The 17,666-nt window shown below is 51.3% G+C and overlaps 1 protein-coding gene across 4 annotated transcripts in view; it reads right to left on the reverse strand.

Annotated features, from left to right (window-relative positions):
* Positions 1-17,666, reverse strand: part of SNTG2 (syntrophin gamma 2) — a 196,594-nt gene that overhangs the window by 88,248 nt on the left and 90,680 nt on the right. For 3 of the 4 annotated variants that reach the window (XM_067008272.1, XM_059078848.2, XM_067008274.1), the window contains exons 5-7: positions 11,980-12,023; positions 11,826-11,867; positions 3,709-3,796 (exon numbers count right to left, since the gene is read on the reverse strand). In XM_067008272.1, the coding sequence (XP_066864373.1) occupies positions 3,709-3,796; positions 11,826-11,867; positions 11,980-12,023 (174 nt within the window). The remainder of the gene's footprint in view (positions 1-3,708; positions 3,797-11,825; positions 11,868-11,979; positions 12,024-17,666) is intronic. The other variant, XM_067008273.1, reaches the window with a different exon arrangement.

Here is a 17,666-nt window from a genome sequence, read left to right on the forward strand (position 1 = left end):
CAGAACTGAAAGCCCCGCGATGTCGCCGTGTTGACGACTTCGACGCACAAGCTTCAGCTGTGGTTGTTACTTATTACTATCACCAGTTCACAGAGGAGGAAAACTGGTGGGGTATCGTGCAAGTTATTCTGCGGTCTCAGTTTTCTCCTTGGAGAGTCGTGAATGCATTTATGGGCTCACCTTCAAAGCAGCCGGCAGAGTTCAGGTAAAGCAGGTACTCCATCAACCTAATTTCCCTGTAAACACTAGACAGGACAGCCAGAGCTTTAAACCTCTCAACAAAGTCGGATAAATTCATGGGTCTTCATACTGATGCTTCCAGGCCACCTCCAATGTCGGCGAACAGCTTCAAGAGGGAGTCTGTGCTCTTTTACGTCCTTACGACCCCACCCGAATGTTTTCTGGCTAGAATATGAGCGCGGGCAGCTTTTCCGTCCACTCGCTCTGGGGTGCTGTGACACACGGGGCACCCTGACTCTGCAAATGCCCTGCTGTAAGAATCAGAAGCATCTGGGAAACACAGTAGAGGAGACCCTTACTGACACCGGAGCAAAATCCAGGGCCTGTTACGGGCCACCCGGGTGCTCGAGGAGGGGAAAGAAACGCTGAGGCCGGTCGGGCAGCAGGACAAGTCACAACAAGTGGGCAACGCTTCCCGCTGCCCCACTCCTAAGGCGAGCAGCACGCGAAGCTGGCGTGGAATCCGGTGGACGCACTTCTGTGCACCCACTCCCAGCGCCGCGTCCAGAGCGTCTGTGCGGCCCGACACGTCTGTCAAACACTCCACACCGCGTCCCTGCAGGCGGAGAAATGGACCGAACAGCTCCAAGAAGGCTTGAGAACACGACAACAACTGAAATCTGCTTGATCGGTAGTTCTTACTGCATCTGGCCACCCAGCTTCCTTCCTGTTTTCCTAACCCTCCACACGTTCTGCGACCGGCTCCCCACGCACAGAACTGCTTCTGGACGCACAGTCTGCTCTGCCGGCACCTCTACCGACTTCTTACCGCATCTTGGATCCGCAGCTCCTTCCTGATGGCACGTGTGTTGTTTCCATAACTAGCTCATCGGGGACTTGGGAGCGAAGTCAAAGTATTTTCTAATTTCCTTCATTCTCCAGACGCTCTCACTGGCGGGACTAACTTTGCCAAACCAACCCCGAGGGGAGGCTGAGGCAGTGAGTGGATTGTAAGCTGACAGTCAGTCATTCCCGCGCTCTAGGCTTCTATCAACTCACTGCTGGAGAATGAGCAACTTTTCATCGACATCCCGAAAGAGAAATCTGAACATTGTAATATTTGTCTCTGCTCATCACTACTTACACCCGTTATTTTAAAAATATCAGTGTCAATATTTATTAATAATAAAAATACTTAGTGTCAAAAAACAACTACTGGAAAAGAATACAACACAAAGAGTTTCAATGAGTATTTACAAAAGCACCTAACCTAGAAAAATGAGCTGTGATCTATAGGCGCTCCACCGACCTCGTGCAGGGCTGGCGGGGTGTGAGACGGTGCAGCCGCCATGGAGGCAGCGTGGCAGGTCCTCAACAACCCGACCCAGACTTGCCGTATGACACCTCCACTCGCAGGTGTGTGGGCGGGAGAACTGAAAACACGTCCACGTAGACCTGTACATGCATGCTCACAGCGGCATCGGCACGACGGTCCCCAGGTGGAGACAAGCCACCTGCTGTCGGCTGATGAAGAGAGAAGCAAAACATGCTCTCTCCAAATGATGGAAATTATTCAGTTAAAAAAAGGAATGAAACACCTGCCCACGGGGTACCATGTGGATAAATCTGGAAAACGTGCCGAGTGAAGAAAGCCGACACGAAAGGCCACACGCTGCACGGCCCCAGTTACGCAAAGCATCCAGAACAGGCAAATCCACGGAGACAGAAAGTGGATTCGTGGTTTCCAGGGGCTGGGGGAGGGGATGATTGGTGTAAAGTTCCTTTTTGGGGTGATGGAAATATTCTGGAATGGGATGGTGGTGATGGCTGCACAGCACAGTGAAAAATTAAAAACTGTCGAAGCACGCACCTTAAAATGGTGAATTTTTTTTTTTTTTTTTTTACTGTACGCGGGCCTCTCACTGTCGCGGCCTCTCCCGTTGCGGAGCACAGGCTCCGGACGCGCAGGTTCAGTAGTTGTGGCTCACAAGCCCAGCCGCTCCGCGGCATGTGGGATCCTCCCGGACCGGGGCACGAACCCACGTCCCCTGCATTGGCAGGCGGGCTCTCAACCACTGTACCACCAGGGAAGCCCCCCAAATGGTGAATTTTATGTTATGTGAATTCTATTTCATAAAAAGTCTAAGAGTCTGAATTTATGCAAAATAATCAAAGTCAGCACTGACTGTCTCCAGAGGAGACCCCTCCCACCTCCTGTGCCCTCCCGGAAACACCGTCAGGTGAACACAGCTTTCTACACACAGAGGTGCCCACAGGAGAGATGTCCAGGCAGAGCCGTGCACACGCCCCCCTCGGCTACACGATGCTGTAAACTCACACCAGCCAAACACCTGGCCCCAGGCGAACGCTTGGGATGGGCTGTCCGTGGGCCTTTTACCCTCTTCTGGAAGAATCACTGTGAAGCCCCGGTAAACTCTTGTGCTGTGTATAGCATTTATTTCTCTTTGAACTTGTGGCCTGATTCCTCACATTGGTTTTTTAGAAGTCAGGACGTGTGATGAATCCTACTGATGTATTTTCGTACCCATGGGGGGATCGTCAGTTTTTCTTAGATCAGTGAGCAGCATGGTTTCCAGGCTGAGGTCTGATGGGGACAAAAATCGAGCTGCTGAAACCGATCTGCTCGGTTACTCGGGAAGATGGATGCAGAGCAGGGCCAGAAGTTCAATGGCCCTTTTTGTGACCGTGGATTCGAAGGTGAGATCGGGTCTCAGCAGCTGCCGTGGCCCCAGAGAGCTGGGCCAGGCCCAGGGGACGGCAGCAGAGGCTCCGACAACAGGGCAACGATGGAAATGAGAGAGAAGATTCCAGCCATGAGGTGAGCCCAGGAGAGAGAAGCTGTTCCTTCATGTGAGAGAAAAAGCCGGAGAAAGAAGGGAAAAGAGAAGAGAAGGGCTGCCGCGGGGGGAGGGGGCCCGCTGCCCCGTGAGCCCCTCTGGTTCCAAGGTCAGCACCCAGCAGAGGCCCTGCCGCTAAATCAAGGAAGGACGGTAACTTTATAAATTCTGTAAAGCCATGCTCCGGAATAGAATGAGTCATAGCACCTGTTTTGATCCACTTCCCTGCTGGACGCATCAGGTATAATAGGGAATTACAAGCTCTGCAGGAAAACGTGGGCGACGGCGACACATCACGGTGCAGGTTTATTGTTCTTTCCTCTTTTACATTAAATATTTCTCATGTCAACATAGATACCTTAAATACAAACTTTGTTCCTATATGTGTGCATGTGCGTGTGTAGGTAAATACAGTCACAGGGAGGCGACCTGAGGAAGGCCACTTAGTTAATTCATTAGCAAAGCACCGTCTGGGGACGCCCTCTTTTAAAAAGTCTGTGGACGGATTAAAGGGTAGGACGTCTTAGGAACGTGCAATGCTGAGGCGCTCTCTGCGTCTTTCCTCTCTCGGAATATGAGCTCAGGAAACGATCTACACTCCTGCCGCTGCCGTATCGTTTGGATAAATAATGTGCTGCCTGGCACCCTTGAACTTCTCTCCCCCCCTTACCTAATGGGAGCTTCAGAAATGATGGCGCTTCCCTGAGATACTCGACAGTGACGGTCACTTCATCGCCAGCATTTCTCAAAAGATGCACCTGTCAGTGTGACAAAAGACAGCTACTTTACCATCACAAAGTGACCAGAACAGAAATAGAAATAAATCCTTACCCGTCTCGCCTGTCTCCCGAGAATTCAGCATTCACGATTACCTTTGAAACTCTGGAAGTCCTGTGAGCCTTACCTGCCGTAACAAGAGGATGGCTATATGTCCCCAGGTACAGGACTCTGGTGCCTCAGCTACACACATGTTCACACGTCAGCAGAGGTTTGAGGCCAGGCTCCCTGCACACTCTACCCACGCCATCCCGGAAACTCAAGTCACGTGAGAAATCCGCGTGGCGCGCAAACTGACACATTTCAGACGCTGGCAACACACGCCAGCTGGTTAACTGTGACACTGCAAACCGAAAATATGAGCTTCGAAGTTTAAGCGACATTTTAATTTTGGAGAAATCATCGGGCATCACTTCGTCCTTCTCGGCTGCAGTGTCACCATCCCCACGGTTCAGGCCCCTCCCCTGTGACCCAAACAGCTCACGCCTTTAGCTCTAGGGTCAGCTTTTAATGCTCAACGTTTGCCTCGTTTAAGCAAACGCAATTCAGACACATTCGCCAAAGCCCGGAGTACGAAGCTGTACGTGTTCGCGCCCCCGGCGTCCCAGCGGGAACGCGTGCGATGCCTCCACGCGGCCCCGGCCCTCCCCTGAACACGCCCCTGCTGACGACCTGCTTCTGCCTGGAGAGCCACAGAAACGCCTTTCCCGTCACCCCGGGGACATTCTCCGTGTCCCCCGAGCCTGAGCTCCTCCGCTTTGCCTCGGCCCGTGAAACCGGCCCAACGCCCCAGCCCGGGCCAGCCGACGGGAAGGGGCGCCCCTGGCTCCTCAAGCATCCCTCTGTCCTCCGCCCCCCGAGGCCCTGCGTCCACAGCCTCCTGCGCCACGGGCGCCGCGGTGTCTCTTCCACGTATGAAACCTCGTGACCCTGAGGGCTTTTCTCCGCTTCACACCTCACCAGGCGGGTGCCCTGGGAACCGTGAGGTGGGCCTACCCCGGCGGCCCTTCCCGAAGCCCCCTCGGCTCCTGCTGGGTGGGTGCAGGTGCAGACACGGGATGAAACGCCCCCGGGTTTCAATATTGTTCATGTCTGTATTTTTCCCTTTAGCTTGTCTTTTTACACAAGTATAACTACTTTGATAGTTTCCAGAGATGTGGAAAATTTTTAAAAGCAGTTTTCCTTTTGCTTAGAGGACATAACCTCTATTATGCTTATTCTTGGCTTCCTCTGTGGCCTGAACAATTGCTGCGAATGTCCCGCGAGCTCTCGAGAGAATGTGGGTTTTATGTGGGACAAACGTGCACAGGCTCACACCCCCTCACACACACTCACATACAAATACACAGGATCGCTCACATACATGGGATCACACACACTCACATACAAATACGTAGGATCACACTCACATACAAATACACAGGATCACACACACATACGAATACATAGGCTCACACACACTCATATAAATACGTAGGATCACACACAAATACATAGGATCACACACACATACAAATATGTAGGATCACACATACATAGGATCACACACACAAATACACAGGATCACACACATACGAATACATAGGCTCACACACACTCATATAAATACGTAGGATCACACACAAATACATAGGATCACACACACATACAAATATGTAGGATCACACATACATAGGATCACACACACACAAATACACAGGATCACACACATACGAATACATAGGCTCACACACACTCACATACAAATACGTAGGATCACACTCACATAACAAATACACAGGATCACACAGACACATATGAATACATAGGATCACACACACACACACACACACACACACACACACACACTCTTGCACCCGCCGGCCCGCCAGCCCCTTGGCCGTCGCCTGCGGGGTTGGGTCCCCCCCCGACCCTCCCTCACTAACACCACCGCTGTCGACGTCTGGACCGCTGCCTCCACACTCCGTGCCGAGCCCCGACACCCACGCCTGCCCTTCCACCTCCAGCTCCACGGGCGTATTCTTTGGCTCCACGGAGACCTACCACCGGCCGATAACTTCCGCCCTCCCGGCCCTCATGGTGCCGATGCCCTCACCACCTCTTTATTCCGCTAAATCCCCAGATCCGCCCCCAGAGCCCTGGCTGCACACGCGCCTTCACCCCCGTCTGAGTGTCCTTCTACCTGACGGTGACCAGCGACCCCTGGGCTGGTGCACTCTGCACTCACGGACAGGTTCCCGGGAACAAGCCCTTTGACGTGGTCCCCGAGGCTCATCAGGCCTCCCCTGCCTGCCCAGCTGCATCCGGGCCCTTCTCTGCAGACGCACAGGGGCCCGGCCACCACCCTGAACACACCCTCTGCCCCCAGCGGCAGGTGGCAGGGCCTGTGGTGAGAACCCAGGGATCCTCCCAGCTGCTTGGCGTGGCGAACCGCACGCAGCTCGGTGTTTTCTCAACAGTATTTTGCCTCTTTGCCATATGAATTCTCAAATGCTTCATTTGCAGAACCAGGACACTTGAAGCATAGAGGCTGTTTTGCTGTAAATGATTTCGGCGTCCGTACTTACAGCCCCAGCGAGCAGGAAGGTTTCCTGAGACAAAGCACGGCAGTTCATGGAGCCGAGGCCCCAGCGGCCAGCGTCGAGCCCACTCACATCCCCGAGCGCCGCGGGGAGGCGCGCTGCCTAGTGTCTGACGGTCGAGGCGCCCGTCCTGCCGGCTGGCAAGGGGGCTCACGGCACTCACTCCCGTGCGGGTCTGGAGAGAACCGCTTCAGGCGAGTGAGGGGCCTTGGCCCCGCAGCAAACGACCCGAGAAGTGTCTCGCCTGGACTCTACGCTCCACACCCTTCCAGTCCCGGAGGAGCCGCCCCGGTCTCCGAGCAGGAGCGAGTCCTTGCAGGAGTCGGGAAACACCTTCTACCTGAGCAGAGACAGAGCGACACTGTTCGCTCCTTTGGAAAATGCATTCACTCACTTCTGCTTAAACGCCTACGTTGTTAGACAAACTAACCTTAACATATGCATTTACTCATTCTTTATATATATTTTTTACATTTTATATATTATCTATAACTTCAGCGTGGACTCTCCGCTTTGCCAGGATTCTTTCAATATTTGAGCCCCGTGTTTATTTTCACGTGAAGCCTATTTACAGGAGCCAGAGGACCGCTTCGGACCTGGAAGTGGTGACCGGCTGTGCTTCCACTGACACGGGCTTCCTGACTCTGAAAGAGACAACAGGACCCTACACGGCAGCGCCACAGAGGCAGCAGCGGGCAACCACCAGCACAGGCGGTCGGGTTCCCGTGATGAGCAGGAGGGCTAGGGGCGTGGTGATGACTGATCCCGTGGAGCCCTGGGACTGGAATATCAATAGACGAGGAATATATTCCAGCCGTGATTGATGTGCGCAAGTGACACACGTCTCCACCAGGCTACCAGAGACCTGACCTGGCCTCACCATGCAGAGCCGTAGATGCTCCGTCAGTGCCGAGAACCGCGTTGACTCCTAGTTCCACCATCCCTTGAATAGAGGAGAGTCTAAGTCCATTTGAGGAGAGGCTGCCAAACATTTTCTCTGCACATGTCCCCCCCTCCTCTATAGAAGGACGTGCGGAACCAGTGACAGCACCGCGCGAGCAAAGCTTCCAGACGCCGGTCTGTGCTGACGTCTGGACACCTGACACCTGCCCTGGTCCCCCAGTCACAACAGGATGCTGATGTCAGCCAGGTGATCGGCGTCCTTCGTCTCGGACCCACCTCACATCTGTCCCTAACACATCCTGTGGTTCTCTTTCCCTTCCCTGAACAGAGGGTTGAACGGACATATTCCCTAACTGGTAGAATCTCCAGGCTAGTCTCCTGACTCAGGCCTATCAGGCAAGAAGGGTCAAGTGGGAACCCCCAGAACTGCTTCTCTGGGGTCAAACAGGAAACCACAGCCGTGCTGCATGGAAGACCTGGAAGAGGTGGCCTCCTCCACCCTCCCAGCCAACTTAGGTACTTGGCCCCGGCAGGAAGCGCGTGAATTGTCGGTGACCACCGTACTTTACTGTAAGTATAAGCCCACAGAACTACGACGACAACCATGGCTCCAGATGCGTTCTCCTTCCCAGAACAAACAGAACACGCTCCCGGTACCTGGGTTACAACTACAGACACAGCCACCGCTTCCCTTTCCTGGAGGTTCTGGCTGTCAGCAAACGCCAGCAAAGCAACGGCAATAGTGGACCCTGACTCTCCTGCATCCGGGCCAGGCCGGTCGTCCGTCTTTCCGCTCCCCCACCCGCCCCGCCCCCAGCATCTCACCAGCCCTCGCGGCCCCCGGCTGCTCAGCTGCGTCGTGACATTGTGCGTATTCACCTTGCGGGGACAGGAGGCAACACCCTAGAGAGTCTGTGAAGACGCGGGAGTGCCAGGGCGGGAAGTGGCCCCAGAGACAGACAGGGGGCTGGGCCTGGCACCCGTCACGTGGGAACGAGTTGCCGCAGGAGCGCCCCTGCCGCCAAGACGGCAAGGCCCGCTGGGGGCGTGGCCTGGATCCCGCTGGGGGCGTGGCCTGGATCCCGCTGGGGGCGTGGCCTGGATCCCGCTGGGGGCGTGGCCCACAGCTGGACACGCTGCTCTTCCCACGCACCTCACGGTCGCTGTGGCACCGATGCGGAGACGGCTCTGCACTGTACCCACACCGCCCCGGGCAGGCGCCCTGCCACCCGGGGCCCGCCGCCCGAAGACCTCAGGCAGCGGAAGTGTCCGCGGCAGATGGGATTCTAGGCGGTGTCTGGAGGAGGCTAGCGGGATAATCACACACAGACCCTTGGTGTTTGCTCTCCTCGTGGAAAAGCTCCTACCTGGTTACTGGGCTCAGGTAGGGGCTGGAGGCTCGATCGTGGTCAACGCTACAACACGGAGTCCCGTCCGTCAGAGTCTGAGTGTCCTCTGTCTCCCTAGGCCACAGCGGCTGGACACGCGCATCTCCGCTACCAAGGGCAGCAGTTTATACGCGGCCGGCCTGGACCGGGCCCCAGAGGAGGAAGTGAGCACGTGAACAAGAGCCAGACTCCCCCGCCCCCGGAGCTACTGCGCCAAGGAAGCCCCACAAAGCGCACCGGTGACTTTACTGGGAGTTTAGGTTCCCATTCCAATGACTTTGAACCCTGCTAATTTCGAGGTCCGGGAATTAGGGAGCAGTGATGCTGAGCCAAAGCTACCTGCTGAACCTCTGCGGGTGTCAGGTGATTCTCCTGCACATCGGGGTGGAGAATCTTGTCTCTGAACAATTTTCCAACTCATGCATGAGAAAATACTGTTGGTCGGTTATCTCCATCTCTATTTTTCTATCCATCCACCCATCCACCCATGTTCTATCAGCTATCTGTCTACCTGTCTGTCTATCTACCTATCTACCTACCTTCTATCCATCGATCTTCCCTCTACCTAACCTACTTATTTCAGCCTGTTTCTTTCCATAGCACTTACGCTCCTTCCAACAAGATGGAACGCTGCCTTAACCTCCTGTGTTCGGGACGGTTTCTCATATGAGCAGAGACCGAGAGAAGGTGACCCTCACCCAAGGAGGGAAGATGTGAGGAGGTGGGGGGCCGGGAGTAAGTCGGCTGCTGTGGGGAAGAGGAAGCCCGGACAGCCCAGGGCCTGAGAGCAGAGGCTCATCCTTGAGGGCAGAGGCCTTGCTGGCTCCTGATGGATGCTTCGGTACTCAGGGGAAGGAGGGTCCACACGTACTTGCCACGTACTTGCCAAACCACCCGGAGAAACAGGCGACCGGCCTCAGCTCCCTCAGGACGCCTTCTATCAAACGCAGCCGAGAGCTGCTGAGTGACGGCCCACGAGATGCCGTGAGTGGGGGTCCTGGGGGGTGACGGCCTGGCTGCTGCTTGGAACGGTGACCTGCAAGGTTCCATTTCTACCGTCTTTTAAACACAAGTGAAGACTTTATTTCTAAGGGATCTCTAGTTCAGAATCACCAGGACTCAGAATCTGTCCTGAGGCCTTAGAGATAACCACGTTGCTGTGCAGGAATAAAATGTGTATAAAAAGGACTCATTTCAACTTGAAAAGGAGGCCTCGTAAAACAAGTCTGTGCAGTTTTATCACTTCGAGCAGGTTTTTTTTTTTTTTTTTTTTTTTTTTTTTTTTTTTTGCGGTGCGCAGGCCTCTCACCGCTGCGGCCTCTCCGGTTGCGGAGCACAGGCTCCGGACGCGCAGGCTCAGCGGCCACGGCTCACGGGCCCGGCCGCTCCGCGGCACGTGGGATCCTCCCGGACCGCGGCACGAACCCGCGTCCCCTGCATCGGCAGGCGGACTCCCAACCACTGCGCCACCAGGGAAGCCCTAGGGCAGTTTTTAATCAATGGTTTTCATGGGACTTAAAACCCTGGCCTGCCATTCTGGACTAGAAGTTAATTTAACATTGAGATTTTTTTTAAAAATTCTGAGCATGTCGCATAAAAATGAAGTTCTGTAATGTTTCTCATATTCTGAGACCCTTCAGGACAGAGCACTGACCCTGCTCTGACTCTCACTGGACACTGGTCTGGGTTCTGCTTGTGGGGACTCTGCTGCCAGGTCTCCTGCCATACGTGTGGGCCTGGGGGTCCCACAGGGGGACCAGCTGCCCCCACACCACCTCCTGCCAGGCATCACTAACCTCTGCACGCAGGTGACACTGATTTTCCAAACATCATTTTTCCTTCCTCTCCAAACAGTGAGAGGTCTCAGAATTTGCCCAATAAAATTATGGAAGGTTTACTCTCTGCCACGTCAGCTACGATATTATATGGTGATGTGGATGAGGACACACGGTGTATTAAAAAGAGGGAAATAAACCCGTTTTTGTCGCCTGAAAGCAGTACAACTTTTCCAAAGCAGGAGACAATATACAGGATGAGGCTCATTTTGTGGATCTTTTGTGTGGAGCAGAACTGACTTTTTTTCTTTTAGGATTAAGTGAATCTAGAATTTACTCTGAAAAATGAGTTTCACAGTGTGCACCTGTGATTTATGAGGTCTTTTACAAATTTAGTATTTTTATGAACTTCATAAGTCTGAAAAGCTGAGACTGTATGTCATTAGCAGTGCTCCAATCATGGCTTTTGTGTCACATAAGACTGTAGACTTGTAATTTGATAATTTGGTCCAAAAAGTATATTTGTATCAGTCAAGTATTGGAATAGCTCCATTTATAAGCTTTACACATTTAAAAATCTTTCTTTTCAGATGAATGCTTTTTACTTTCCCCGGGCTGGGATAAAGTTACCTAGGTGTACACTGTCTCTTTGGGAATTACTATGTATTTTCTCACCTTAAGAAAGCAAACGTTTGCAGAGATTGAAAAATAAGCCAAATGTTAAGTTTAGGACGAGAGCACATCATCCATTTGAACCTAAACCTAAAACTACAAGTCCCTTGAGACCAAGAAACATGGCATCCCACCTGCGAATCGTTCCTCCGTGCCTGGAGCAAGTTCAAGTAATTCTTCACCTAGTTAACGACCTACTAATATGCTGTGTTGGAGGCTGACCTGACCTTGGGCAAGGTTCATGTCTGGAAAGGGGCGCTGGGGCGGAGGCTGTGACCCCCATGTCCACAGGCCAGCAGCCCCGATACACACCAGAGGTGAGCGTCCCGAGACGTCCTCCAAGGCGATGAGCATACAAAGTCAGAGGGGGCCGGTGTGCAGACCCTCACAGGCTCCACTCCGGTCACCCGGGTGGGGTCCCCATTCCCTGAATTTCAACCCTCCCATCTTTAAAATAGCAGCCACCAAATCTACCTTTTACAGCATCGGAGAGGACCCACGACGTGTGGATCGTGAAGGGACGTGGCACAGAGGCCCCTTCGAAACACGACTTCCTAAACTTTCTAAGCTTTTCTGAAGCTCTGTTGTCTATGAATACAGTCCTTGAAATGAACTTTCAGAGAAAAAAATAATGAGAATAAGAGGCTATCTAATAAAAAGAACAAAACCCATAAAATATCATACACTTACCACTTCTTCGTGGGTTGCATTTTCTACATTAATGCCATTAACCTGAAAAGATGACAAATTAAGAATTTTGAGGATAATAATTGATGAGTCTCAATTCAAAACTAACATAAACTAACATGCAACAGAGCTAAGGACTGAAGTTTAAAATACTGACCTGGAGGAGGGCGTCCCCTACGAATAACATCCCTGTCTGGTGGGCTGCAGGGTCGCAAAAGGGGCAACAGTGTTAAGAGAGGTTCAGAGACATCGTGCTCCTCCTGGCAGCGGTTTAGGGTTAGAGTTTGCAGCACCTGGCACTGCGTGTGTGCAGGTGTGAGCGCGAGTGTGTGCGCGCACACGTGTGCATTGTGAGTGTGGGTGTGGGTGTGCGTGTGTGGTGTATGTGCACACTTGTGAGTGCGGATATGTGTGTGCACACGTGTGCGTGGATGTGTGTGCTTGCAGGAGTCTCTGTGGGTGACCGTGTGCGTATGTGTGTGCACACGCACGTGTGACGTGAGAACGTGAGCACCTGTGTGTCCGTGTGTGCGCGTGTGCACGTGTGTACACGTGTGGGGAAACGCCAACAGCACAGCCCCCGCACCCCCCTCGGCCGGCCGTGAAGCTAAACATTCAGCTAATTTTAAGCAGTTAAGAGAGTTACTTTGTAAACGCAGAGCCTTGTTCAAAGAGAAGCACAAATGTCACTTCCTCCTCATGAAGGATTTCATTACATGTGTGGAAAGTTTGATCCCCATTTTTCATTAAGTAGACACAGACAATAAAATAGGAATCCCAGAAGCCACTCAGCATTTTCCCCTTTCTCAGGAACACATTTACATAGACTGCTTTAATTAAAGAAAATGTGCCCAGAATATTAAAGGAAAAAGGAAAGAAAACCTTTGGATTGTAAAGTTTGAGTATAATCTCTACCGCATTATTCCACTTCACTTTTCTATTTTCATAGAGGCAGAGAGAGAACTCCTTTCAATATCAAGACTGAACGAATTCGCACCAAACGTAAAGCATTTTGCAGTGTAAACCCTGACAGCTGTTTTTTCTCTTTCGTTTTACGCAAGTGCCCGACGTCAGCTCTGCTCCGCTCGATAAGGCTGCCGGCCACACACCAGACAGAGCCAGGGCCCCGGTCCCCGCGTCGCGGCGAGGCCCCCGCGCTTTAGAGGGCCTGGTTGATTTCAGTAACTGACCATTTGGCCCCTTGTTTTTTCTCCTCCTGTGCTTTCAATTCCCGCCTTTCTGTTTAAATTCCCCAATAAAGAGTGATCCCGGGAAACCCTAGACCCCGGCCTCGACCCCCGTGAAAGCAGGACCCCGGGCCTCACACTCTGCTGGCAGCCTCCATCTTGCTGAGTGACCCAGGGGTGCCATGTGATTTCCAGGTCCTGTGTCAGCCACGAACCTTTATCTTCTCAGTCCCCTCATGGCTACCGCTGAAGGCACCGTACGACCACAGTAAGAGCCACAAGAGCTGGTCCCGCCACAGCACGGGTGAGAGACAGGCCAAGGCCTGCAGAAAACACATTTTCACAGGTGTTTTTGCCTTCCTCTAGGTTTGTTTTAATTTATAAGTCTTTGGTTAAATATTGGAAACCAACTAAGTTATTAACATTGGAATTCTTTAAATTCCAGGTAAATATTTAATGTCAATTGTTAATATTAGTTCTAGTCATTAACTAGTATTAAATTTTGTTGAAAATACAGTACAGTCTTTATATTAATTAATTTAATGTTATGGTTTTAGGTAACTACGAAAGTTCTCACTTACACTGAGCCTTTGCCCAGAAAACCTCCGTCACCCACTAGGTGAGATCTACACTCCCTCCAGCTCCACAGCGGGGCCCTTTCAGAATTCCCGCCATCTCTGCCTCTACCTCTCTCTGTCTCTCTCTGCCTCTGTCTCTGTCTGTCTCTCTGCCTCTGCCTCTCTCTGCCTCTGTCTCTACCTGTCTGTCTCTCTGTCACTGTATCTCTGTTTCTGCCTCCGCCTCTCTATGTCTCTGTCTCTCTCTGCCTGTCTCTATCTCTTGTCTGTCTCTCTGTCTCTGTCATTAAAGCAAAGCTAATTAAATACTTTCCAGTTAAATCTTTGAAATGTTTTCTCTTTGTTGGACACTTTAGTCCTAAAGAAACAAATTAAAAAGTGGTAAAATGGATGATAAAATAAAACCATGGAAGTTTGATTTTAATTTAAAATTTTAATTAATGTTCCTAAATAAACTCTTTGGTGAGATTAAGCTAGGTTTGGAGATTTCAGCTGAAAAATGGCTCTCGTTTATTTCTGTGGTAATCTTGCCATTACATCAGGATGTAAAATGGAAATACAGCGTAATGTATTTTAACCCACATAAATATTCAAACATGCAAACTAGCTACAATGAGATATTTTCTATTTCTGTTATACTTGCCTTTTCAAGTCAAATTAATCACTATTACTATAGTGTTATGTGAGACTGTAAATCTAATCGTTTGCAATACAATTGTGTTATAACGGAAACTATTCTTTTTGCAAATTAATTAGTCTGTAAAATTCAGACGCTTGTTAAATATGCATTCACATAAACTTCTGGGTAGTATTAGAAAATAACACTTCTTAAAAAGTTCTTACGTGCACTGAACGTCTGGATTAATAATGACTAGAACCCTCTTCATCATCCTTTACAAGCGCCGAGTCCTTTACGCCCCCGAGCCCGCCACGGGTGGACATCGTCACCACCGAGCGCTCCGTGGGAAGAGGGGAGGGCCTGACCGCACCCCGGGGAGACCTCCGAGGGGCCGGCCGCTTCCTCTGCCCCAGAACCGGACTCCGGGGCGCAGGATGCACTTCCACGTCCTGCCCTGGGTCAGTCCCTAGAGCCCTCCGACCGTCCGTTGCCCCCCACACAGGGAGATCATCCCGGAGCCGCACAGGACAGCGAGCTTTAAATGCTGGTCCATGGAGGCGCTAACAGGTTCTTTTTCCCACCTTCCAAGGGGCCCGGGGGTTACGTGTTATTGATAATGGGGGGAGCTAAATTCTTTAAGTAACTCAAGATATTTCAGCCATTTCAAAGTATCCTGTAAATTAAAATTTTAAAGTACTTCCATCTTCCGGGATGGCCCTCAGCTGTGGAAGCTGACACAGTGGACGGTATTAGGAGGATTCAAGGAGCAATGACAAAGTGGGTCCAGGACAGAAAGGACTTGTACGGAGAGCCTCTCAGACACCTTCTGTAGCCATAGCAACTGGATTCTTTGCTGCTAACCTGCCTCCCTCTGAGCTTAACATCAAGTGATCCTTCAACAGGAAGAACGCGCTGGCAGCCTGGCAGCCAAATTCTCTGCTGCATTTCGCTCTCAGCAATCAGCTACTGAAGATGAAGGCTGTTCCCACGTGGAATTTAAATTAAACCTGCAACATTTAACATGCATCCTTCCACGATTCTGATATATCTAGTATGTCTTGTCCAGGTTCCAACGTTCCTCATTCAGCTACAAAGTGAATTTTTATTGTCTGTTCCAAGTTCTACTTATTCTGATAGCTTTAAAAGCACATTTTTCATTGATTCATTAACAATGAAGGAGAAAGAATGTTGAAATATTCTTCACTCAAAGAGCTGCACTTCCATATGGATCCAGGGTGTGGGAAGGGCCTCCTTTCACCCTATCTCCAGCTCCTGAGGCAAAAGAAGCAGATTCTGGTTTGTTCTAGGAAGCAGGGTCAGGAAAGCCTGACCTAAAAATTCCAAATCCGGCTCCACAATCTCTTCCTGAGGTGAGAGGACTTTCTCTCTACTTCTACACAAATTCATTCAGATCCAGGCTACACCATCTAAAATAGGACTCTGTTAAATATTAACAGAGTCTAGAAAGAAGTTAGCAACTATTGGTGAGACACACTGGCCCGAATATTTGTGTCAGATCTTACGTTTGCAAAGCCGTGTCCTTTGCAGCACAAAAACGAGATGGGGCAACGGCAGGCCCTGCTGCTGGGGTCGGGCTGCACTGTTAACACGGACAGAGGCAAAGGCCCGCTGTCTGAACCCCGACACCAGTGGGACAGGCGGCGAGACAGCTGCATTCTCTGAAAAGGTCGCCCGGGCTCTGCAACCTCTGCCTCCCTAAGCCTGGACCACATACTTGGACTGTGCAGTGGGGAGGGCTACCCCACGGCCTCAGAATTAACACAGGTGAGGGGCTGACATGTAGACGGAGGGGAGGGGACCGGAGGGATGCAAGGACCAAGGGGAAGATAAAGGTTTCCACTGCATTCAGCAAAATCAAATGAATGAAATGTCATAGATGTGAAAAGAAGTTAATCACAAATCTTGTATAACGGCGTCATTCCACGGCTGTAAGACACCAAATACAGGTGAATATTCTAGATGAAAATAAAAAGTGGCGTCTCAGGGGCCCTCACACCCCAGGAAGCTCCGACCTCCCCCTGAAGTTGGCTCAGTGAGTGTGAAAAGTCCCGTTTCGACGGATCTCGAGGCCGTGGCTTCAAAAGGCGGCGGTCCCCTGCACCCAGGTTCCCCCGCAGGCCCGGTGCCGGTCGGCGTGAGCGAGCAGCTCCGAGGCGTGGGCTCGGCCCCCTCGCCCTGGGGTGACAGCTGTGTTTGCACGATCGTGACGGTCATTCTGTGCAAACGTGCAGTGTCTTCACGAGGGACACAGCCGCCCCGTTTCCCTCCACACTCAGCCGTCACAGAAGCGTCCTCTGTGACCCCACCATCCAGCTGCAGGTAACGATGACTGTTCCACATCAGAAAGGCGACAGGACCCTAATTCTTTTTACCCTCCTAATGGGACAAACTTCCCCCCTCCCTACTTTTTATTTCAATTTTCCGGATATATATCCTAATTGTCTCCTCTGTCTCCTAAATACAAGCACCAAACCTGTCAAAGGCTGCAGGCCTGCCCGTCCAAATCCTTAGTGAAACATTGTGATGGTAACTGAATTAAGCCTCGGCTGTGAGCGGATTTTACTAGTACGTAATGTGATGACACGGTGTGGAGGAAGAACTGGATTCAGAGACAGAAAAATCCGGTTTATAACTAAGCCTCCCGTTCCTGGCAGAGTGAGACGGGGCGAACCACCATGTCTCTGTCCCCTGACCCACGAGGGTGAACGGCCAGCCACACCTGCCTGTCCAGCCGTGAAGACCCGGGGAAAACGCAAAGAATTGGAAAAAGAACACGTGCGTGTATATGTGTAACTGAATCACTCTGTCGTACAGCAGAAACTAACACCACATTGTTCATCAACTCGACTCCAACATAAAATGAAAGTTAAGGAAAAAAAGAAAACGAAAGTCCTTTCCACGTCACACACGCATTATATGCCAATGTAAGAAACTGCTGTTAAGATGACAATTTCTAACCCTAAGCCTCTTCGTCATCCACGTTTCTCATCATTGTTTATTTGCTATATACGGTTTGTTTGGGGTTTCTAAGTTTTTGCAGTATTAGAAAATAATATATTTAAATTTCATTCAATTGTAGGAAAACTCCTCATTCTTGCTTATTGTTATAAAGTACAAAGCGGTAATTACTGACAGCAAGCCGCTGTGACCAACGATTAAAAGGAGGATTGGAGAACGGCCCAACACTGCTTTCGCTTTCCAGAAACATGAAATGTTATTAAGAAGATGTGCGTCTAACTCAAGATACCTCACACCTATGTGTGTGCACACGTACGTGTGCCCGCGTGTGTGTGCCCGTCGTGTATTTATCACAGAGCACGCACGCAGCCTCGCGGGCGAGGTCGGGTGTGCGGGAAGCAGAGCTCCCTGTGGGCATGAAGGCGGGGGACAGGAGGGGCAGCGGGGTGCCAGGCCTCACGCGGGGGCAGGGCTCACGTCT

This window comes from Kogia breviceps, chromosome 11 (assembly GCF_026419965.1).
Source record: "Kogia breviceps isolate mKogBre1 chromosome 11, mKogBre1 haplotype 1, whole genome shotgun sequence".
NCBI classification, from domain to species: Eukaryota; Metazoa; Chordata; class Mammalia; order Artiodactyla; family Physeteridae; genus Kogia; species Kogia breviceps.